Source organism: Coturnix japonica, unplaced genomic scaffold (genome assembly GCF_054131305.1).
Source record: "Coturnix japonica strain WE unplaced genomic scaffold, WE-NBRP24 Scf196, whole genome shotgun sequence".
Taxonomy (NCBI): Eukaryota; Metazoa; Chordata; class Aves; order Galliformes; family Phasianidae; genus Coturnix; species Coturnix japonica.
In genome coordinates, this window is record NW_028189099.1 from 1 (window position 1) to 25,101 (window position 25,101).

General features: G+C 55.1%; 1 protein-coding gene across 1 annotated transcript; it reads left to right on the forward strand.

Annotated features, from left to right (window-relative positions):
- Positions 1 to 378: 378 nt before the first annotated feature.
- Positions 379 to 24,624, forward strand: LOC107307736 (E3 ubiquitin-protein ligase HUWE1-like). Its single transcript, XM_085535849.1, has 9 exons — positions 379 to 509; positions 606 to 746; positions 4,550 to 4,837; positions 6,214 to 6,319; positions 8,282 to 8,399; positions 11,558 to 11,739; positions 13,636 to 13,680; positions 14,013 to 14,158; positions 24,486 to 24,624. The coding sequence occupies exons 2-9, from the start codon at positions 658 to 660 to the stop codon at positions 24,586 to 24,588; spliced, it is 1,077 nt and encodes a 358-aa protein (XP_085391975.1). The 5' UTR covers positions 379 to 509; positions 606 to 657; the 3' UTR covers positions 24,589 to 24,624.
- The last annotated feature ends 477 nt before the right edge of the window (positions 24,625 to 25,101 follow it).

The window sequence follows — 25,101 nt, forward strand, 5'->3', positions numbered from 1 at the left end:
ACCCCAAAAACCCCATAACCCCCATATCTCACCCCAAAAACCCCACTAACCCCCATATCTCACCCCATAACCCCCATATCTCACCCCATAACCCCCATATCTCACCCCAAAAACCCCATAACCCCCATATCTCACCCCACAAACCCCATATCTCACCCCAAAAACCCCACAACCCCATAACCCCCCCATAACTCCCATATCTCACCCCACAACCCCCGTATCTCACCCCATAACCCCCATATCTCACCCCATAACCCCCATATCTCCCCCCATAACCCCCGTATCTCACCCCACAACCCCCATATCTCACCCCATAACCCCCATATCTCACCCCACACCCCCGTATCTCACCCCACAACCCCCGTATCTCACCCCATAACTCGCCCCATAGAGACCCACCGCACGGTGCTGAACCAGATCCTGCGTCAATCCACCACCCATTTGGCCGACGGCCCCTTTGCCGTCCTGGTCGACTACATCCGCGTCCTGGACTTTGACGTCAAGCGCAAGTACGGGGCCATTCCCCCCCCTTAAAAAACCCCATAAAGTCCCTTAATTGGGTTTTTTCTTACCCCGTTTTTCCCCTATTTCTTTTGATTTTGTAGGTATTTCCGCCAGGAGCTGGAGAGGTTGGATGAAGGTCTACGTAAGGAAGACATGGCCGTCCATGTGCGACGCGACCACGTCTTTGAGGATTCCTATAGGGAGCTGCATCGAAAGTCCCCCGAGGAGATGAAGAATAGGCTGTGAGACCCCCCCCCAAATTGACCCCAGTAGAGGGCACAGAGGGGACCCCGAGTCTATAGGGTGGGGGTAGATCCATAGGGTTGGGTTTGGGGTCTATAGGGTGACCTAAGACCCATCTAAGAGGTTTTAGGATGGGTTTGGGGGTCTATAGGGTGAGCCAAGACCACCCGAGGAGACTCTGAGACCCCCCCCCCAAAATCACCCCAATAGGGGGCAGTGAATGGACCCTGAGTCTATAGGGTGGGGGTAGATCCATAGGGTTGGGTTTGGGGTCTATAGGGTGACCTAAGACCCATCTAAGAGGTTTTAGGATGGGTTTGGGGGTCTATAGGGTGACCCAAGACCACCCGAGGAGACTCTGAGACCCCCCCCCCAAAGTCACCCCAATAGGGGGCAGTGAATGGACCCTGAGTCTATAGGGTGGGGGTAGATCCATAGGGTTGGGTTTGGGGTCTATAGGGTGACCTAAGACCCATCTGAGAGGTTTTAGGATGGGTTTGGGGGTCTATAGGGTGACCCAAGACCACCTGAGGAGACTGAGACCCCCCCCCCAACGTCACCCCAATAGGGGGCAGTGAATGGACCCCGAGTCTATAGGGTGGGGGTAGATCCATAGGGGGAGGGTTTGGGGTCTATAGGGTGACCTAAGACCCATCGAAGAGGTTTTAGGATGGGTTTTGGGGTCTATAGGTGAGCCAAGACCACCTGAGGAGACTGAGACCCCCCCCCAAAGTCACCCCAATAGGGGGCAGTGAATGGACCCTAAGTCTATAGGGTGGGGGTAGATCCATAGGGTTGGGTTTTGGGGTCTATAGGGTGACCTAAGACCCATCTAAGAGGTTTTAGGATGGGTTTTGGGGTCTATAGGGTGACCCAAGACCACCTGAGGAGACTCTGAGACCCCCCCCCCCAAAGTCACCCCAATAGGGGGCAGTGAATGGACCCTGAGTCTATAGGGTGGGGGTAGATCCATAGGGTTGGGTTTGGGGTCTATAGGGTGACCTAAGACCCATCTAAGAGGTTTTAGGATGGGTTTGGGGGTCTATAGGGTGACCTAAGACCACCTGAGGAGACTCTGAGACCCCCCCCCCCCCCCCCATAGTCACCCCAATAGGGGGCAGTGAATGGACCCTGAGTCTATAGGGTGGGTGGAGATCCATAGGGGGAGGGTTTGGGGTCTTGTGTGATATATAGGGCCACGTTTTGGGGTCTGAGGGGCCATTTGGGATCACCCCATTTCCCCTTCATCCTATAGGACTACATTAGAGGATGAATGGGACCCCAAAGCTGGGTTCTGGGGGTCTTGTGAGATATATAGGGCCACATTTTGGGGTCAGAGGGCCATTTGGGATCCCTTAACCCCCCCATTTCCCCTTCATCCTATAGGACTACATTAGAGGATGAATGGGACCCCAGTGCTGGGTTTTGGGGGTCTTATGAGATATATAGGGCCACATTTTGGGGTCAGAGGGGCCATTTGGGATCCCTTAACCCCCTCCTTTTTATCCCCCAGGACTACATTAGAGAATGAATGGGATCCCAAAGCTGGGTTTTGGGGTCTTGTGAGATATATAGGGCCACGTTTTGGGGCCAGAGGGGCCATTTGGGATCCCTTAAGCCCCCATTTCCCCTTCATCCCCCAGGACTATATTAGAGGATTCCCCTTCATCCTATAGGACTACATTAGAGGATTCCCCCCTTTTTATCCCCCAGGACTACATTAAAGGATGCATGGGACCCCAATGCTGGGTTTTGGGGGTCTTATGAGATATATAGGGCCACGTTTTGGGGTCAGAGGGGCCATTTGGGATCCCTTAACCCCCCCCTTTTTTTCCCCCAGGACTACATTAGAGGATGCATGGGACCCCAATGCTGGGTTCTGGGGGTCTTGTGAGATATATAGGGCCACGTTTTGGGGTCTGAGGGGCCATTTGGGATCACCCCGTTTCCCCTTCATCCTATAGGACTACATTAGAGGATGAATGGGACCCCAAAGCTGGGTTCTGGGGGTCTTGGGAGATATACAGGGCCATGTTTTGGGGTCTGAGGGGCCATTTGGGATCCCTATGCAGGGGACCCTAAAGCTGGATTTTGGGGGTCTTGAGAGATATATAGGGTGATGTTTGGGGGTCTGAGGGGCCATTTGGGATCCCTTAACCCCCTCCTTTTTATCCCCCAGGACTACATTAGAGGATGCATGGGACCCCAATGCTGGGTTTTGGGGGTCTTATGAGATACATAGGGCCACGTTTTGGGGTCAGAGGGGCCATTTGGGATCCCTTAACCCCCTCCTTTTCATCCCCCAAGTCTACATTAGAGGATGAATGGGACCCCAAAGCTGGGTTCTGGGGTCTTCTGAGATATATAGGGCCACGTTTTGGGGTCTGAGGGGCCATTTGGGATCACCCCATTTCCCCTTCATCCTATAGGACTACATTAGTGGATGAATGGGATCCCAAAGCTGGGTTCTGGGGGTCTTGGGAGATATACAGGGCCATGTTTTGGGGTCTGAGGGGCCATTTGGGATCCCTATGCAGGGGACCCTAAAGCTGGATTTTGGGGGTCTTATGAGATATATAGGGTGATGTTTTGGGGCCAGAGGGGCCATTTGGGATCCCTTAACCCCCCCGTTTCCCCTTCATCCCCCAGGACTACATTAGAGGATGAATGGGACCCCAAAGCTGGGTTCTGGGGGTCTTAGGAGATATATTGGGCCACGTTTTGGGGTCTGAGGGGCCATTTGGGATCCCTTAACCCCCTCCTTTTCATCCCCCAGGTCTACATTAGAGGATGAATGGGACCCCAAAGCTGGGTTTTGGGGTCTTCTGAGATATATAGGGCCACGTTTTGGGGTCTGAGGGGCCATTTGGGATCCCTTAACCCCCCCATTTCCCCTTCATCCTATAGGACTACATTAGAGGATGAATGGGACCCCAAAGCTGGGTTCTGGGGGTCTTGGGAGATATATAGGGCCACATTTTGGGGTCAGAGGGGCCATTTGGGATCCCTTAACCCCCCATTTCCCCTTCATCCCCCAGGACTACATTAGAGGATGAATGGGACCCCAGTGCTGGGTTTTGGGGTCTTCTGAGATATATAGGGCCACGTTTTGGGGTCTGAGGGGCCATTTGGGATCACCCCATTTCCCCTTCATCCTATAGGACTACATTAGAGGATGAATGGGATCCCAAAGCTGGGTTTTGGGGGTCTTGGGAGATATACAGGACCATGTTTTGGGGTCTGAGGGGCCATTTGGGATCCCTATGCAGGGGACCCTGAAGCTGGATTTTGGGGGTCTTGAGAGATATATAGGGTGATGTTTGGGGGTCTGAGGGGCCATTTGGGATCCCTTAACCCCCCCTTTTTATCCCCCAGGACTACATTAGAGGATGAATGGGACCCCAGTGCTGGGTTTTGGGGTCTTGTGAGATATATAGGGCCACGTTTTGGGGTCTGAGGGGCCATTTGGGATCACCCCATTTCCCCTTCATCCTATAGGACTACATTAGAGGATGAATGGGACCCCAATGCTGGGTTCTGGGGGTCTTATGAGATATATAGGGCCACGTTTTGGGGTCAGAGGGGCCATTTGGGATCCCTTAACCCCCCCCATTTCCCCTTCATCCCCCAGGACTATATTAGAGGATTCCCCCCTTTTCATCCCCCAGGTCTACATTAGAGGATGAATGGGACCCCAAAGCTGGGTTCTGGGGTCTTGTGAGATATATAGGGCCACGTTTTGGGGTCAGAGGGGCCATTTGGGATCCCTTAACCCCCCCTCTCCCCCTTCCCCTCATTGCAGGTACATCGTCTTTGAGGGCGAGGAGGGGCAGGACGCCGGGGGTCTCCTCCGCGAGTGGTACATGATCATCTCAAGGGAGATGTTCAACCCGATGTACGCCCTGTTCCGCACCTCACCTGGAGACCGGGTCACCTACACCATCAACCCTTCGTCCCACTGCAACCCCAACCACCTCAGCTACTTCAAGTTTGTGGGGCGGATCGTGGCCAAGGCCGTCTACGACAACAGGCTGCTCGAGTGTTATTTCACACGTTCCTTCTATAAACACATCCTGGGCAAGTCTGTCCGGTAAGGAAATAGGGGATGGAAAAGGAATATAAAGGTTTTGGGGGTAGAACGTGGTGATTTGGGGGCGTGGAACCCAATGGTGATAAGTAGAATGTGGGGATTTTGGGTGTAGAACCAGATTGTGGGGTGTAGAACCCAACCTCGGGGCATAGAACTCAATTGTGGTGTTTAGAACCCAACCTCGGGGCATAGAGTCCAGTTGTAGCATGTAGAACCCAACCGTGGGGCATAGAACTCAACTGTAGTGTTTAGAACCCAACCTCGGGGCATAGAGTCCAACTGGAGCATCTAGAACCCAACCTCAGGGCATAGAGTCCAACTGGAGCATGTAGAACCCAACCTCGGGGCATAGAACTCAATTATAGTGTCTAGAACCCAACCTCGGGGCATAGAGTCCAATTGTAGCATCTAGAACCCAACCATGGGGCATAGAACTCAATTATAGTGTTTAGAACCCAACCTTGGGGCATAGAGTCCAACTGGAGCATCTAGAACCCAACCATGGGGCATAGAACTCAATTGTAGTGTCTAGAATCCAACCTTGGGTCATAGAGTCCAACTGTAGTGTCTAGAACCCAGCCATGAGGCATGGAACTCAATTAGAGTGTTTAGAACCCAACCTCAGGGCATAGAGTGCAACTGGAGCATCTAGAACCCAACTGTGGGGCATAGAACCCAACTGTGGGGTATAGAACCCAACTGTGGGGCATGGAACCCAACTGTGGGGCATGGAACCCAACTGTAGGGCATAGAACCCAACTGTGGGGCATGGAACCCAACTGTGGGGCATAGAACCCAACCGTGGGTCATAGAACCCAAGTGTGGGGCATGGAACCCAACTGTGGGGTATAGAACCCAACTGTGGGGCATAGAACCCAACTGTGGGGCATGGAACCCAACTGTGGGGCATGGAACCCAACTGTGGGGTATAGAACCCAACTGTGGGGCATAGAACCCAACTGTGGGGTATAGAACCCAACTGTGGGGCATGTAACCCAACTGTGGGGCAGAGAACCCAACTGTGGGGCATGGAACCCAACTGTGGGGTATAGAACCCAACTGTGGGGTATAGAACCCAACTGTGGGGCATAGAACCCAACTGTGGGGCAGAGAACCCAACTGTGGGGCATGGAACCCAACTGTGGGGTATAGAACCCAACTGTGGGGTATAGAACCCAACTGTGGGGCATGGAACCCAACTGTGGGGCATGGAACCCAACCGTGGGGCATGGAACCCAACTGGGGGGCATAGAACCCAACTATCTTGGGTCCAGAACCCAACTGTGGATCTAAACTCCCCCTAAACTATATCAGAAGCCCCAAAATGGTGCCGTTTTCCCCCAAAATAAGGGGTGCTGACCCCCATTTTGACGCAGGTACACGGACATGGAGAGCGAGGACTATCACTTCTACCAGGGCCTGGTCTACCTGCTGGAGAACGACGTCTCCACGCTGGGCTACGACCTGACCTTCAGCACCGAGGTCAGCGGCACTTGGGGGGCAGCGCCCCATAGATGGCTCCTGTGTGTCCCTGGGGATATAAGGGGGGTCTATGGGGGTCCATAGTGGTCTATGGGGGTCCTAGACCTGACCTTCAGCACCGAGGTCAGCGGCACTTGGGGGGCAGCACCCCATAGATGGCTCCTTTGTGTCCCTGGGGATATAAGGGGGGTCTATGGGGGTCCATAGTGGTCTGTGGGGGTCTATGGGGGTCCTAGACCTGACCTTCAGCACCGAGGTCAGCGGCACTTGGGGGGCAGCGCCCCATAGATGGCTCCTGTGTGTCCATAGGGATACGAGGGGGGTCTATGGGGGTCCATGGGGTTCCATAGTAGTCTATGGGGGTCCATGGGGGTCTATGGGGGTCCATATACCTGACCTTCAGCACCGAGGTCAGCGGCACTTGGGGGGCAGCGCCCCATAGATGGCACCTCTGTGTCCCTGGGGATATAAGGGGGGTCTGTGGGGGTCCATGGGGGTCCATAGGGGTCTGTGGGGGTCTATGGGGGTCCTAGACCTGACCTTCAGCACCGAGGTCAGTGGCACTTGGGGGGCAGCGCCCCATAGATGGCTCCTTTGTGTCCATAGGGATATGAGGGGGGTCTATGGGGGTCCATAGTGGTCTGTGGGGGTCCATGGGGGTCTATGGGGGTCCTAGACCTGACCTTCAGCACCGAGGTCAGCGGCACTTGGGGGGCTGCGCCCCATAGACGGCACCTCTGTGTCCCTGGGGATATAAGGGGGGTCTATGGGGGTCCATAGTGGTCTGTGGGGGTCCATGGGGGTCCTAGACCTGACCTTCAGCACCGAGGTCAGCGGCACTTGGGGGGCAGCGCCCCATAGATGGCTCCTGTGTGTCCATAGGGATACAAGGGGGGGTCTATGAGGGTCAATGTATCCCCACACCCCCATTTCTTCCCCTAAAACCCCCATTTCTCCCCCCAAACCCCCATATTTCCCTCCATTTCTCCCCCTAAACCTCTATATTTCCCCCCAAAACCCCCATATTTCCCCCCAAACCCCCATTTCTTCCCCCCAAACCCCCATATTTCCCCCCCAAATCCCCCATTTCTTCCCCCAAAACCCCCATATTCCCCCCCAAATCCCCATATCTCCCTCCCAAATCCCCATATTCCCCCCGCAAACCCCCATTTCTTCCCCCTAAACCCCCATATTTCCCCCTAAACCCCCATTTCTTCCCCCTAAACCCCCATATTCCCCCCCCTAAACACCCATATTTCCCCCCCAAACCCCCATTTCTTCCCCCAAAACCCCCATATTTCCCCCCAAAACCCCCATATCTCCCCCCAAACCCCCATATTCCCCCCCAAAACCCCTATATTTCCCACCATTTCCCCCCTAAATGCCTATTTCTCCTCCCAAAACCCCCATATTTCCCCCCAAACCCCCATTTCTCCCCCTAAACCCCCATATTTCCCCCCCAAACCCCCATTTCTTCCCCCTAAACCCCCATATTTCCCCCCAAAACCCCCATTTCTTCCCCCTAAACCCCCATATTTCCCCCCCAAACCCCCATTCATTCCCCATAAACCCCCATATTTCCCCCCAAAACCCCCATTTCTTCCCCCTAAACCCCCATATTTCCCCCCAAACCCCCATATTCCCCCCCAAAACCCCCATATCTCCCTGCAAACCCCCATATTTCCCCCCAAAACACCGATATTTCCCACCATTTCCCCCCTAAATGCCTATTTCTCCTCCCAAAACCCCCATTTCTTCCCCCTAAACCCCCATATTTCCCCCCCAAATCCCTATGTCTCCCTCCTAAACCCCCATATTTCCTCCCCAAACCCCCATTTCTTACCCCAAACCCCCATATTTCCCCCCTAAACCCCCATTTCTTCCCCCTAAACTCCCATATTTCCCCCCCAAACCCCCATTTCTCCCCCCAAAAACCTTTTTCCCTCTGGTTCCCCCCCCCAGGTCCAGGAGTTTGGGGTCTGTGAAGTGCGGGACCTGAAACCCAACGGAGCCAACGTGCTGGTGACGGAGGAGAACAAGAAGGAATACGTGCACCTCGTCTGCCAGATGAGGATGACTGGTGAGATGGGGGTCCATGGGGGTCCATAGGGGTCCATAGGGGTCCATGGGGGTCCGTGGGGGTCCATAGGGGTCCATGGGGGTCCGTAGGGGTCCATGGGGGGCAATATGGGGGTCTATGGGGGTCCAGGACCCCCCAACCGTCCCCCTTTGTCCTCATCAGGTGCCATTTGGGAGCAGCTGGCAGCTTTCTTAGGGGTCCATGGGGGTCCATAGGTGTCCATGGGGGTCTATGGGGATCTATGGTGGTCCATGGGAGTCCATAGGGATCCACGGGGGTCCATGGGAGTCCATAGGAGTCCATGGAGGTCTATGGGAGTTTATAGGTGTCCATAGGGATCCATAGGAGTCCATAGGGATCCATAGGGGTCTATTGGGGTCCATAGGGATCCATAGGGGTCCATGGGGGTCTATGAGGGTCCATAGGGATCCGTGGGGGGCAATATGGGGGTCTATGGGGGTCCAGGACCCCCCGACCGTCCCCCTTTGTCCTCATCAGGTGCCATTTGGGAGCAGCTGGCAGCTTTCTTAGGGGTCCATGGGAGTCCATAGGGATCCATGGGGGTCTATGGGGATCCATGGGTGTCCATGGGGGTCTATGGGGATCTATGGTGGTCCATGGGGGTCCATGGGAGTCCATAGGGATCCACGGGGGTCCATGGAGGTCCATGGGAGTCCATAGGGGTCCATGGAGGTCTATGGGAGTTTATAGGTGTCCATAGGGATCCATAGGGGTCTATTGGGGTCCATAGGGATCCATAGGGATCCATAGGGGTCCATAGGGGTCCATGGGGGGCAATATGGGGGTCTATGGGGGTCCAGGACCCCCCGACCGTCCCCCTTTGTCCCCATCAGGTGCCATTTGGGAGCAGCTGGCAGCTTTCTTAGGGGTCCATGGGGGTCCATAGGGGTCTATGGGTGTCCATAGGGGTCCATGGAGGTCTATGGGAGTTTATAGGTGTCCATAGGGATCCATAGGGGTCTATTGGGGTCCATAGGGATCCATAGGGGTCCATGGGGGTCTATGAGGGTCCATAGGGATCCATGGGGGGCAATATGGGGGTCTATGGGGGTCCAGGACCCCCCGACCGTCCCCCTTTGTCCCCATCAGGTGCCATTTGGGAGCAGCTGGCAGCTTTCTTAGGGGTCCATGGGGGTCCATAGGGATCCATGGGGGTCTATGGGGATCCATAGGTGTCCATGGGGGTCTATGGGGATCTATGGTGGTCCATGGTGGTCCATGGGAGTCCATAGGGATCCACGGGGGTCCATGGGAGTCCATAGGAGTCCATGGAGGTCTATGGGAGTTTATAGGTGTCCATAGGGATCCATAGGAGTCCATAGGGATCCATAGGGGTCTATTGGGGTCCATAGGGATCCATAGGGGTCCATGGGGGTCTATGAGGGTCCTTAGGGATCCGTGGGGGGCAATATGGGGGTCTATGGGGGTCCAGGACCCCCCGACCGTCCCCCTTTGTCCTCATCAGGTGCCATTTGGGAGCAGCTGGCAGCTTTCTTAGGGGTCCATAGGGGTCCATGGGTGTCCATAGGGATCCATGGGGGTCTATGGGGATCTAGGGGGGTCCATGGGGGTCCATAAGGGTCCATGGGGGTCCATAAGGATCTATAGGGGTCCATAGGGGTCTATTGGGGTCCATAGGGATCCATAGGGGTCTATTGGGGTCCATGGGGGTCTATTGGGGTCTATGAGGTTCTATGGGGATCTATGGGGTCCCTGACCCCCCTGGCCCCCTTAGGAGCCATCCGTAAGCAGCTGGCCGCGTTCCTGGAGGGTTTCTACGAGATCATGGGGTCCATAGGGGTCTATGGGGGTCAATGGGGTTCCATGGGGGTCTATTGGGGTCCATGGGGGTCTATTGGGGTCTATGAGGTTCTATAGGGGTCTATAGGGATCTATAGGGATCTATGGGGTCCCTGACCCCCCTGACCCCATTAGGAGCCATCCGCAAGCAGCTGGCCGCGTTCCTGGAGGGTTTCTACGAGATCATGGGGTCCATAGGGGTCTATGGGGGTCAATAGGGCTCCATGGGGGTCTATAGGGTTCCATGGGGGTCTATTGGGGTCTATAGGGATCTATGGGGATCTATGGGGTCCAGGACCCCCCTGACCCCATTAGGAGCCATCTGTAAGCAGCTGGCTGCGTTCCTGGAGGGTTTCTACGAGATCATGGGGTCCATAGTGATCCATAGAGATCCATAGGGGTCCATGGGGGTCTATTGGGGTCTATAGGGGTCTATAGGGATCTATAGGGATCTATGGGGTCCCTGACCCCCTGTTACCCCCTTAGGAGCCATCCGTAAGCAGCTGGTCGCATTCCTGGAGGGTTTCTACAAGATCATGGGGTCCATAGGGGTCTATGAGGTTCTATAGGGCTCCATGGGGGTCTATAGGGATCTATGGGGTCCCTGACCCCCCTTGCCCCCTTAGGAGCCATCCGCAAGCAGCTGGCTGCGTTCCTGGAGGGTTTCTACGAGATCATGGGGTCTATAGGGGTCTATGGGGTTCTATGAGGTTCTATAGGGGTCCATGGGGGTCTATTGGGGTCTATAGGGATCTATAGGGATCTATGGGGTCCCTGACCCCCCTGACCCCCTTAGGAGCCATCCGCAAGCAGCTGGCCGCGTTCCTGGAGGGTTTCTACGAGATCATGGGGTCCATAGGGGTCTGTTGGGGTCTATGAGGTTCTATAGGGATCTATGGGGGTCTATTGGGGTCTATGGGGATCTATGGGGTCCCTGACCCCCCTGACCCCCTTAGGAGCCATCCGCAAGCAGCTGGCCGCGTTCCTGGAGGGTTTCTACGAGATCATGGGGTCCATAGATGTCTGTTGGGGTCTATGAGGTTCTATAGGGCTCCATGGGGGTCTGTTGGGGTCTATAGGGATCTATAGGGATCTATGGGGATCTATGGGGTCCCTGACCCCCTGTTACCCCCTTAGGAGCCATCCGCAAGCAGCTGGCCGCGTTCCTGGAGGGTTTCTACGAGATCATGGGGTCTATGGGGTTCTATGAGGTTCTATAGGGGTCCATGGGGGTCTATTGGGGTCTATGAGGTTCTATAGGGGTCCATGGGGGTCTGTAGGGATCTATAGGGAACTATAGGGATCTATGGGGTCCCTGACCCCCCTTGCCCCCTTAGGAGCCATCCGCAAGCAGCTGGCCGCGTTCCTGGAGGGTTTCTATGAGATCATCCCCAAGCGCCTCATCTCCATCTTCACGGAGCAGGAGCTGGAGCTGCTCATCTCGGGGCTCCCCACCATCGACATCGACGACCTCAAGGCCAACACCGAGTACCACAAGTACCAGGGAAACTCCATTCAGGTACATGGGGGACCCCAAAACCGCCTCGATTCGCCCCATTCTGGTGCCAGCTCATCCCTGCGTCCCCATGGACACCGTGTGTCCCGCACCCCCTTGGCCCCGTATCCCCTTATCCCCATATCCTTGTGTCCTTGTAACCCCCCCTGGCCCCACATCCCATATCCCCGTGTCCCCACATCACCCCCCCTGTCCCCATATCCCCCCATGTCCCTCTGGCCCCACATCCCATGTTCTTGTGTCCCCAGAACCCCCTGGCCCCATAATCCCCCACAATGATTCAAGTCTGTGACCCTCCTCTATATCCCCCATATATCCTATATCCCCCCCTTTATCCCATATCTCCCCCTTTATCCTATATCCCCCTCTTTATCCTATATCCCCCCCTTTATCCCATATGCCCCCCTTTATCCTATATCCCCCCTTTATCCCATATCCCCCCCTTTATCCCATATCCCCCCTTTATCCTATATCCCCCCCTTTATCCCATATCCCCCCTTTAACCTATACCCCCCCTTATCCCATAATCCGCCCTTTATCCTATATCCCCCCCTTATCCCATATGCCCCCCTTTATCCTATATCCCCCCCTATATACTATATCCCCCCTTTACCCTATATAGATCCAGTGGTTCTGGCGCGCCCTGCGCTCCTTTGACCAGGCTGACCTATATCCTATATCCCATACCCTATATCCCCCCTATACCCTATATCCCCCATATACCCTATACCCTATATTTACCCTATATCCTCTATTATTCCCCCATAGATCCAGTGGTTCTGGCGCGCCCTGCGCTCCTTTGACCAGGCCGACCTATATCCTATATCCCATACCCTATATCCCATACCCTATATCCCATACCCTATATCCCATACCCTATATCCCATACCCTATATCCCATACCCTATATCCCATACCCTATACCCTATATCCCATATTTCCCTATACAGATCCAGTGGTTCTGGCGCGCCCTGCTCCTTTGACCAGGCCGACCTATATCCTATATCCCATACCCTATACCCTATATCCCATACCCTATATCCCATACCCTATATCCCCCATATCCCCTATATCCCCCATATACCCTATATTTCCCCTATATCCCATATTTCCCCATAGATCCAGTGGTTCTGGCGCGCCCTGCGCTCCTTTGACCAGGCTGACCTATACCCTATATCCCATACCCTATATCCCCCATATCCCCTATATCCCCCATATACCCTATATTTACCCTATATTATTCCCCTATACAGATCCAGTGGTTCTGGCGCGCCCTGCGCTCCTTTGACCAGGCCGACCTATATCCTATATCCCATACCCTATATCCCATACCCTATATCCCATACCCTATATCCCATACCCTATACCCTATATCCTATACCCTATATCCCATACCCTATATCCCCCATATACCCTATATCCTCTATTATTTCCCCCATAGATCCAGTGGTTCTGGCGCGCCCTGCGCTCCTTTGACCAGGCCGACCTATACCCTATATCCCATACCCTATATCCCATACCCTATACCCCATATCCTATATTCCCCTATATAGATCCAGTGGTTCTGGCGCGCCCTGCGCTCCTTTGACCAGGCTGACCTATATCCTATATCCCATACCCTATATCCCATACCCTATATCCCATACCCTATATCCCCCATATCCCCTATATCCCCCATATCCCCTATATCCCCCATATACCCTATATCCCATATTTCCCCATAGATCCAGTGGTTCTGGCGCGCCCTGCGCTCCTTTGACCAGGCCGACCTATATCCTATATCCCATACCCTATATCCCATACCCTATATCCCATACCCTATATCCCATACCCTATACCCTATATCCCATACCCTATATCCTATATTTACCCTATACCCTATATTATTACCCTATACAGATCCAGTGGTTCTGGCGTGCGCTGCGCTCCTTTGACCAGGCCGACCTATACCCTATATCCCATACCCTATATCCTCTATTATTTACCCCATAGATCCAGTGGTTCTGGCGCGCGCTGCGCTCCTTTGACCAGGCTGACCTATATCCTATATCCCATACCCTATATCCCCCATATACCCTATATTTACCCTATATCCCATATTACCCCATAGATCCAGTGGTTCTGGCGCGCCCTGCGCTCCTTTGACCAGGCTGACCTATACCCTATATCCCATACCCTATATCCCATACCCTATATCCTATATTTACCCTATATCCCATATTACCCCATAGATCCAGTGGTTCTGGCGTGCCCTGCGCTCCTTTGACCAGGCCGACCGCGCCAAGTTCCTGCAGTTTGTGACGGGCACGTCCAAGGTTCCGCTGCAGGGATTCGCTGCCCTCGAGGGGATGAACGGGATCCAGAAGTTCCAGATCCACCGCGACGACAGGTCCACGGACAGGCTGCCATCGGCACATACGTGGTAATGGGGGATATATGGGATATATAGGGGATATAGGGGATATATAGGGGATATATGGGGTTATGGGGTTATGGGGTTATGAGGGGAGATGGGGGTTATGGGGTTATGGGGGTCCACGGACAGGCTGCCGTCAGCGCATACGTGGTAATGGGATATAGGGGATATAGGGGATATATGGGGTTATGGGGGATATATGGGGTTATGGGGTTATGGGGTTATGGGGGTCCACAGACAGGCTGCCGTCAGCGCATACATGGTAATGGGGGATATGGGGATATGGGGTGTATGGGGTTATGGGGTGTATGGGGTGTATGGGGTGTATGGGGTTATGGGGTGTATGGGGTGTATGGGGTTATGGGGTGTATGGGGTTATGGGGTGTATGGGGTTATGGGGTTATGGGGTGTATGGGGTTATGGGGTGTATGGGGTTATGGGGTGTATGGGGTGTATGGGGTTATGGGGTGTATGGGGTTATGGGGTTATGGGGTGTATGGGGTTATGGGGTGTATGGGGTTATGGGGTGTATGGGGTTATGGGGTTATGGGGTGTATGGGGTTATGGGGTGTATGGGGTTATGGGGTTATGGGGTGTATGGGGTTATGGGGTGTATGGGGTTATGGGGTTATGGGGTGTATGGGGTTATGGGGTGTATGGGGTGTATGGGGTTATGGGGTGTATGGGGTTATGGGGTTATGGGGTGTATGGGGTTATGGGGTGTATGGGGTTATGGGGTGTATGGGGTGTATGGGGTTATGGGGTGTATGGGGTTATGGGGTTATGGGGTGTATGGGGTTATGGGGTGTATGGGGTTATGGGGTGTATGGGGTTATGGGGTTATGGGGTGTATGGGGTTATGGGGTGTATGGGGTTATGGGGTTATGGGGTGTATGGGGTTATGGGGTGTATGGGGTTATGGGGTTATGGGGTGTATGGGGTTATGGGGTGTATGGGGTGTATGGGGTTATGGGGTGTATGGGGTTATGGGGTGTATGGGGTTATGGGGTTATGGGGTTATGGGGTGTATGGGGTGTATGGGGTTATGGGGTGTATGGGGTTATGGGGTGTATGGGGTTATGGGGTTATGGGGTTATGGGGTTATGGGGTGTATGGGGTTATGGGGTTATGGGGTTATGGGGTGTATGGGGTTATGGGGTGTATGGGGTTATGGGGTTATGGGGTGTATGGGGTTATGGGGTGTATGGGGTTATGGGGTGTATGGGGTTATGGGGTGTATGGGGTTATGGGGTTATGGGGTGTATGGGGTTATGGGGTGTATGGGGTTATGGGGTGTATGGGGTTATGGGGTTATGGGGTGTATGGGGTTATGGGGTGTATGGGGTTATGGGGTTATGGGGTGTATGGGGTTATGGGGTGTATGGGGTTATGGGGATCCACGGACAGGCTGCCGTCAGCGCATACATGGTAATGGGGGATATGGGGATATGGGGTGTATGGGGTTATGGGGTGTATGGGGTCATGGGGGATATAGGGGATATATGGGGTTATGGGGTATATGGGGTTATGGGGGATATAGGGGATATATGGGGTTATGGGGGTCCACGGACAGGCTGCCGTCAGCACATACGTGGTAATGGGGGATATAGGGGATATATAGGGGATATATGGGGTGTATGGGGTTATGGGGGTTATGGGGGATATAGGGGATATATGGGGTTATGGGGTATATGGGGTTATGGGGGATATAGGGGTTATGGGGTGTATGGGGTTATGGGGGTCCACGGACAGGCTGCCATCAGCGCATACGTGGTAATGGGATATAGGGGATATATGGGGGATATATGGGGATATAGGGGATATATGGGGTTATGGGGTGTATGGGGTTATGGGGTGTATGGGGTTATGGGGGTCCACGGACAGGCTGCCATCGGCGCATACATGGTAATGGGATATAGGGGGGATATAGGGTATGGGGTTATGGGGGATATATGGGGTTATGGGGTGTATGGGGTTATGGGGTTATGGGGGATATAGGGGATATGGGGTTATGGGGGTGTATGGGGGTATGGGGTTATGGGGGTCCACGGACAGGCTGCCGTCAGCGCATACATGGTAATGGGATATAGGGGATATAGGGAGTGTATGGGGATATAGGGCATATATGGGGATATAGGGGATATATGGGGTTATGGGGTGTATGGGGTTATGGGGTGTATGGGGTTATGGGGTGTATGGGGTTATGGGGTTATGGGGTGTATGGGGTTATGGGGTTTATGGGGTGTATGGGGTTATGGGGTGTATGGGGTTATGGGGTTATGGGGTGTATGGGGTTATGGGGTGTATGGGGTTATGGGGGTCCACGGACAGGCTGCTATCGGCACATACCTGGTAATGGGATATAGGGGATATAGGGGATATATGGGGATATAGGGGTTATATGGGGTTATGGGGTGTATGGGGTTATGGGGGTCCACCAACAGGCTGCCGTCAGTGCATACGTGGTAATGGGGTGTATAGGGGATATAGGGGATATAGGGGATATATGGGGTTATGGGGGATATAGGGGAGATGGGGTTATGGGGTTATGGGGGGAGATGGGGGTTATGGGGTTATGGGGGTCCACAGACAGGCTGCCATCGGCTCATACATGGTAATGGGGGATATAGGGGATATGGGGTGTATGGGGTTATGGGGGTACGAGGTGGGATTGGGGGAGATGGGGATTATGGGGTGTATGGGGTTATGGGGTCCCATATGGGTCCAACCCAGCTCCATAGCCCCCGTATCCCCCCATATCGACCCCCTGCCCCATATTACACCCCCCAGCTTCAACCAGCTGGACCTGCCAGCTTAGGTGACTTATGGGGTCACATATGGGTCCATATGGGTCCAACCCAACCCCATATCCCCCCATAGCCCCCATGTCCCCCCATATCCCCCCAGCTTCAACCAGCTGGACCTGCCCGCTTAGGTGCCTTATGGGGGCACATATGGGTCCAACCCATCCCCATAGCCCCCATATAGCCCCCATATCCCCCCATATAGACCCCATATAGCCCCCATAACCCCCATATCCCCCCATATCCCCCCATGTCCCCCATATCCCCCATATCGACCCCCTGCCCCTTATTATCCCCCCAGCTTCAACCAGCTGGTCCTGCCTGCTTAGGTGACAAATGGGGTCCCATATGGGGCCATAGGGCCTTATGGGGTCCCATATGGGTCCAACCCAGCCCCATAGCCCCCATATCCCCCCATATCGACCCCCTGCCCCATATTACACCCCCCAGCTTCAACCAGCTGGACCTGCCCGCTTAGGTGCCTTATGGGGGCACATATGGGTCCAACCCAACCCCATATCCCCCCATATAGCCCCCATATCCCCCATACAGCCCCCATATCCCCCCATATCCCCCCATATGGACCCCCTGCCCCATATTATCCCCCCAGCTTCAACCAGCTGGACCTGCCTGCTTAGGTGACTTATGGGGTCACATATGGGTCCAGCCCATCCCCATATGCCCCATATAGACCCCACAGCCCCCATATATCCCCCATATCGACCCCCTGCCCCATATTATCCCCCTAGCTTCAACCAGCTGGACCTGCCAGCTTAGGTGCCTTATGGGGTCACATATGGGTCCAACCCAGCCCCATAGCCCCCATATAGCCCCCCATATCCCCATATTATCCCCCCAGCTTCAACCAGCTGGACCTTCCTGCTTAGGTGACTTATGGGGTCCCATATGGGTCCAACCCAACCCCATATCCCCCCATATAGCCCCCCATATATCCCCCATATCGACCCCCTGCCCCATATTATCCCCCCCAGCTTCAACCAGCTGGACCTTCCTGCTTAGGTGACTTATGGGGTCCCATATGGGTCCAACCCAGCCCCATAGCCCCCATATAGCCCCCCATATCCCCATATTATCCCCCCAGCTTCAACCAGCTGGACCTTCCTGCTTAGGTGACTTATGGGGTCCCATATGGGTCCAACCCAACCCCATATCCCCCCATATAGCCCCCCATATATCCCCCATATCGACCCCCTGCCCCATATTATCCCCCCCAGCTTCAACCAGCTGGACCTTCCTGCTTAGGTGACTTATGGGGTCCCATATGGGTCCAACCCAGCCCCATAGCCCCCATATCCCCCCATATGGACCCCCTGCCCCCTATTATCCCCCCAGCTTCAACCAGCTGGACCTGCCTGCTTAGGTGACTTATGGGGGCACATATGGGGACACATATGGGGCCATGGGGACACACCTGGGTACTTATGGGGTTGGGGACACACATGGGGCCATAGGGCCTTATGGGGTCCCATATGGGTCCAACCCAGCCCCATAGCCCCCATATCCCCCCATATAGCCCCCCATATATCCCCCATATGGACCCCCTGCCCCATATTACACCCCCCAGCTTCAACCAGCTGGACCTGCCCGCTTAGGTGACTTATGGGGTCACATATGGGTCCATAGGAACTTATGGGGCCTTATGGGGTCCCATATGGGTCCAACCCAGCCCCATATCCCCCATATCCCCCCATATAGCCCCCCATATAGCCCCCATATCGACCCCCTGCCCCATATTACCCCCCCAGCTTCAACCAGCTGGACCTTCCTGCTTAGGTGACTTATGGGGTCCCATATGGGTCCAACCCAACCCCATATCCCCCCATATAGCCCCCATATCCCCCATACAGCCCCCATATCCCCCCATATAGACCCCCAGCCCCATATTATCCCCCCAGCTTCAACCAGCTGGACCTGCCAGCTTAGGTGCCTTATGGGGGCACATATGGGTCCAACCCAGCCCCATAGCCCCCATATAGCCCCCATAGCCCCCCACCTTCAACCAGCTGGACCTGCCTGCTTAGGTGACTTATGGGGTCCCATATGGGTCCAACCCAGCCCCATAGCCCCCCATATAGCCCCCATATGGACCCCCTGCCCCATATTATCCCCCCAGCTTCAACCAGCTGGACCTGCCCGCTTAGGTGACTTATGGGGGCACATATGGGGACTTAGAGACACATATGGATCCATTGGGACTTATTGGGCCTTATGGGGTCCCATATGGGTCCAACCCAGCCCCATAGCCCCCATATCCCCCCATATCGACCCCCTGCCCCATATTACACCCCCCAGCTTCAACCAGCTGTACCTGCCCGCTTAGGTGACTTATGAGGGCACATATGGGGACTTAGAGACACATATGGATCCATAGGGACTTATGGGGCCTTATGGGGACCCCATATAGACCCCATATAGAGGCCATATAGCCCCCATATAACCAAGTGCCCCCCATATCCCCCCAGCTTCAACCAGCTGGACCTGCCAGCTTAGGTGACTTATGAGGGCACATATGGGGCCATGGGGACACACCTGGGTACTTATGGGGTTGGGGACACACATGGGGCCTTATGGGGCCTTATGGGGTCCCATATGGGTCCAACCCAGCCCCATAGCCCCCATATCCCCCCATATCGACCCCCTGCCCCATATTACACCCCCCAGCTTCAACCAGCTGGACCTGCCCGCTTAGGTGACTTATGGGGGCACATATGGGGACTTAGAGACACATATGGATCCATAGGGCCTTATGGGGTCCCATATGGGTCCAACCCATCCCCATATCCCCCCATATGGACCCCCTGCCCCATATTACACCCCCCAACTTCAACCAGCTGGGCCTGCCCGCTTAGGTGACTTATGGGGGCACATATGGGTCCATATGGGTCCAACCCAACCCCATATCCCCCCATAGCCCCCATATCCCCCCATATAGCCCCCATATAGACCCCATATCCCCCCATAGCCCCCATAGCCCCCATATCCCCCATATAGACCCCCTGCCCCATATTACACCCCCCAGCTTCAACCAGCTGGACCTGCCCGCTTAGGTGCCTTATGGGGTCCCATATGGGTCCAACCCAGCCCCATATCCCCCCATATAGACCCCATATAGCCCCCATATCCCCCCATATCCCCTCATAGCCCCCATATAGCCCCCATATCCCCCATACAGCCCCCATATCCCCCCATATCCCCCCATATGGACCCCCTGCCCCATATTATCCCCCCAGCTTCAACCAGCTGGACCTGCCAGCTTAGGTGACTTATGGGGGCACATATGGGGCCATGGGGACACACCTGGGTACTTAGGGGTTGGGGACACACATGGGGCCTTATGGGGCCTTATGGGGTCCCATATGGGTCCAACCCAGCCCCATAGCCCCCATATAAACCCCCTGCCCCATATTATCCCCCCAGCTTCAACCAGCTGGACCTGCCCGCTTAGGTGACTTATGGGGGCACATATAGGGACTTATGGGGTCCCATATGGGTCCAACCCAGCCCCATAGCCCCATATGGACCCCCTGCCCCATATTATCCCCCCAGCTTCAACCAGCTGTGCCTGCCCGCTTAGGTGCCTTATGGGGGCACATATAGGGCCTTATGGGGTCCCATATGGGTCCAACCCATCCCCATAGCCCCCATATCCCCCCATATGGACCCCCTGCCCCATATTCCCCCCCCAGCTTCAACCAGCTGGACCTTCCTGCTTAGGTGACTTAATGGGGTCCCATATGGGCCCAACCCATCCCCATATCCCCCCATATAGCCCCCATATCCCCCATACAGCCCCCATATCCCCCCATAGCCCCCATATAGACCCCATATAGACCCCATATAGAGGCCATATAGCCCCCATATAACCAAGTGCCCCCCCTATTCCCCCCCCAGCTTCAACCAGCTGGACCTTCCTGCTTAGGTGACTTATGGGGGCACATATGGGTCCAACCCAGCCCCATAGCCCCCCATATAGCCCCCATATCCCCCATACAGCCCCCATATCACCCCCATATAGACCCCCTGCCCCATATTATCCCCCCCAGCTTCAACCAGCTGGGCCTGCCCGCTTAGGTGACTTATGGGGGCACATATGGGTCCATAGGGACTTATGGGGCCTTATGGGGTCCCATATGGGTCCAACCCAGCCCCATAGCCCCCATATCCCCCCATATCCCCCCATATATCCCCCATATGGACCCCCTGCCCCATATTATCCCCCCAGCTTCAACCAGCTGGACCTTCCTGCTTAGGTGACTTATGGGGTCCCATATGGGTCCAACCCAGCCCCATATCCCCCCATATGGACCCCCTGCCCCATATTACACCCCCTAGCTTCAACCAGCTGGACCTGCCCGCTTAGGTGACTTATGGGGGCACATATGGAGACTTAGAGACACATATGGATCCATAGGGACTTATGGGGCCTTATGGGGTCCCATATGGGTCCAACCCATCCCCATAGCCCCCTTATCGACCCCCTGCCCCATATTATCCCCCCAGCTTCAACCAGCTGGACCTGCCAGCTTAGGTGCCTTATGGGGGCACATATGGGTCCAACCCAACCCCATATCCCCCCATATAGCCCCCATATCCCCCATACAGCCCCCATATCCCCCCATATAACCCCCATATGGACCCCCTGCCCCATATTATCCCCCCAGCTTCAACCAGCTGGACCTGCCAGCGTAGGTGACTTATGGGGCCCCATATGGGTCCAACCCAGCCCCATAGCCCCCCATATAGACCCCATATAGCCCCCATAGCCCCCCATAGCCCCCATATAGCCCCCATATTGACCCCCTGCCCCATATTACACCCCCCAGCTTCAACCAGCTGGACCTTCCTGCTTAGGTGACTTATGGGGTCCCATATGGGTCCAACCCAGCCCCATAGCCCCCATATCCCCCCATATAACCCCCATATCGACCCCCTGCCCCATATTACACCCCCCAGCTTCAACCAGCTGGACCTGCCCGCTTAGGTGCCTTATGGGGGCACATATAGTGACTTACAGAGACACATATGGATCCATAGGGCCTTATGGGGTCCCATATGGGTCCAACCCAACCCCATATCCCCCCATATAGCCCCCATATCCCCCATACAGCCCCCATATCCCCCCATATATCCCCCATATCGACCCCCTGCCCCATATTACACCCCCCAGCTTCAACCAGCTGGACCTGCCCACTTAGGTGACTTATGGGGTCCCATATGGGTCCAACCCATCCCCATATGCCCCATATAGACCCCACATAGCCCCCATATGGACCCCCTGCCCCATATTATCCCCCCAGCTTCAACCAGCTGGACCTGCCAGCTTAGGTGACTTATGGGGTCACATATGGGTCCATAGGGACTTACGGGGCCTTATGGGGTCCCATATGGGTCCAACCCATCCCCATATCCCCCCATATGGACCCCCTGCCCCATATTACCCCCCCAGCTTCAACCAGCTGGGCCTGCCCGCTTAGGTGACTTATGGGGTCACATATGGGTCCATATGGGTCCAACCCAACCCCATATCCCCCCATACAGCCCCCATATCCCCCCATATAGCCCCCATATGGACCCCCTGCCCCATATTACCCCCCCAGCTTCAACCAGCTGGACCTGCCCGCTTAGGTGACTTATGGGGGCACATATGGGGCCATGGGGACACACCTGGGTACTTATGGGGTTGGGGACACACATGGGGCCTTATGGGGCCTTATGGGGTCCCATATGGGTCCAACCCAGCCCCATAGCCCCCATATCCCCCCATAGCCCCCATATGGACCCCCTGCCCCATATTATCCCCCCAGCTTCAACCAGCTGGACCTTCCTGCTTAGGTGACTTATGGGGGCACATATGGGGACTTATGGGGTCACATATGAGCCCAATCCGGCCCCATAGCCCCCATATAGCCCCCATATCCCCCCATAGACCCCATATAGCCCTCATATCCCCCCATAGCCCACACATAGCTCCCATATCCCCCCATATAGCCCCCATATAGACTCCATATAGCCCCCATACAGCCCCCATATTCCCCCATATCCCCCCATATGAACCCCCTGCCCCATCTTATCCCCCCAGCTTCAACCAGCTGGACCTGCCAGCTTAGGTGACTTATGGGGGCACATATGGGGCCATGGGGACACACCTGGGTACTTATGGGGTTGGGGACACACATGGGGCCTTATGGGGCCTTATGGGGTCCCATATGGGTCCAACCCAGCCCCATAGCCCCCATATCCCCCCATAGCCCCCATATGGACCCCCTGCCCCATATTATCCCCCCAGCTTCAACCAGCTGGACCTGCCCGCTTAGGTGACTTATGGGGGCACATATGGGGACTTATGGGGTCACATATGAGCCCAATCCGGCCCCATAGCCCCCATATAGCCCCCATATCCCCCCATAGACCCCATATAGCCCTCATATCCCCCCATAGCCCACACATAGCTCCCATATCCCCCCATATAGCCCCCATATAGACTCCATATAGCCCCCATACAGCCCCCATATCCCCCCATATCCCCCCATATGAACCCCCTGCCCCATCTTATCCCCCCAGCTTCAACCAGCTGGACCTGCCAGCTTAGGTGACTTATGAGGGCACATATGGGGACTTAGAGACACATATGGATCCATAGGGACTTATGGGGCCTTATGGGGTCCCATATGGGTCCAACCCAACCCCATAGCCCCCATATAGCCCCCATATCCCCCCAGCTTCAACCAGCTGGACCTGCCTGCTTAGGTGCCTTATGGGGTCCCATATGGGTCCAACCCATCCCCATATCCTCCCATATAGACCCCATATAGCCCCCATATCCCCCCATAGCCCCCATATCCCCCATATAGACCCCCTGCCCCATATTATCCCCCCAGCTTCAACCAGCTGGACCTGCCCGCTTAGGTGACTTATGGGGGCACATATGGGTCCATAGGGACTTATGGGGCCTTATGGGGTCCCATATGGGTCCAACCCAGCCCCATAGCCCCCATATCCCCCCATATGGACCCCCTGCCCCATATTACCCCCCCAGCTTCAACCAGCTGGACCTGCCCGCTTAGGTGACAAATGGGGTCCCATATGGATCCATAGGGCCTTATGGGGTCCCATATGGGTCCAACCCAGTCCCATAGCCCCCATATCCCCCCATATCGACCCCCTGCCCCATATTACACCCCCCAACTTCAACCAGCTGGGCCTGCCCGCTTAGGTGACTTATGGGGTCACATATGGGTCCATATGGGTCCAACCCAACCCCATATCCCCCCATATAACCCCCATATCAACCCCCTGCCCCATATTATCCCCCCAGCTTCAACCAGCTGGACCTTCCTGCTTAGGTGACTTATGGGGGCACATATAGGGACTTATGGGAGCACATATGGGTCCATAGGGACTTATGGGGCCTTATGGGGTCCCATATGGGTCCAACCCAGCCCCATATCCCCCCATATAGCCCCCCATATCCCCCCATATGGACCCCCTGCCCCATATTCCCCCCCCAGCTTCAACCAGCTGGACCTCCCGGCCTACGAGAGCTACGAGAAGCTGCGTCAGATGCTGCTGCTGGCGATCCAGGAGTGCTCCGAGGGCTTCGGCCTGGCGTAGCACGGCACGGCCTATAAATATATATATACACTTCAACGGTCCGCTTTTTTTTTTGGTTTTTTGGCTTTTTTCCCCCTTTTTTTTGGTTAATTTTATTAATTTTTCTTTTTTCTGTGTTATTTTTTTGGGTTGTTTTGTGAGGTTTTTTTTGGGGGGGGGTCCCCCGTCCTTTGTTCATAGCGAAACAAAATGGCGGCCGGGGTGGGGGGGGGGGGGAGTTAAAATGGCGGCCGGGGGGGGGGGTTAAAATGGCGGCGGTGGGGGGTTAAAATGGGGGGGGGGGGGGTGGCTTAAATCTATTAAAAAAGGATAAAAATAACGATCGAACGGGACAAAATAAGGACCTGAAAGCGGCTCGGCCCCCCCCCGGCCCTAAAAATGGTGAAAAATAAGAGAAAAAAGGCAAAAAAAGCTAAAAAAAATAAGGAATAAAGTGCACTCTTGTTACGGGCCGTGCCGCTCTCCGTTTGTGTGGGGGTGATGTGGGGGAGACGCCATGTTGGTGGTGACGTC

Excerpts from the sequence above, each read along its gene's own strand:
- LOC107307736 (XM_085535849.1), top strand. The coding sequence starts at position 658 with ATGGCCGTCCATGTGCGACGCGACCACGTCTTTGAGGATTCCTATAGG. Across the intron at positions 8,400-11,557 it reads CTGCCAGATGAGGATGACTG|GAGCCATCCGCAAGCAGCTG; the intron begins GTGAGATGGGGG and ends TTGCCCCCTTAG. Across the intron at positions 14,159-24,485 it reads CTGCCATCGGCACATACGTG|CTTCAACCAGCTGGACCTCC; the intron begins GTAATGGGGGAT and ends TTCCCCCCCCAG.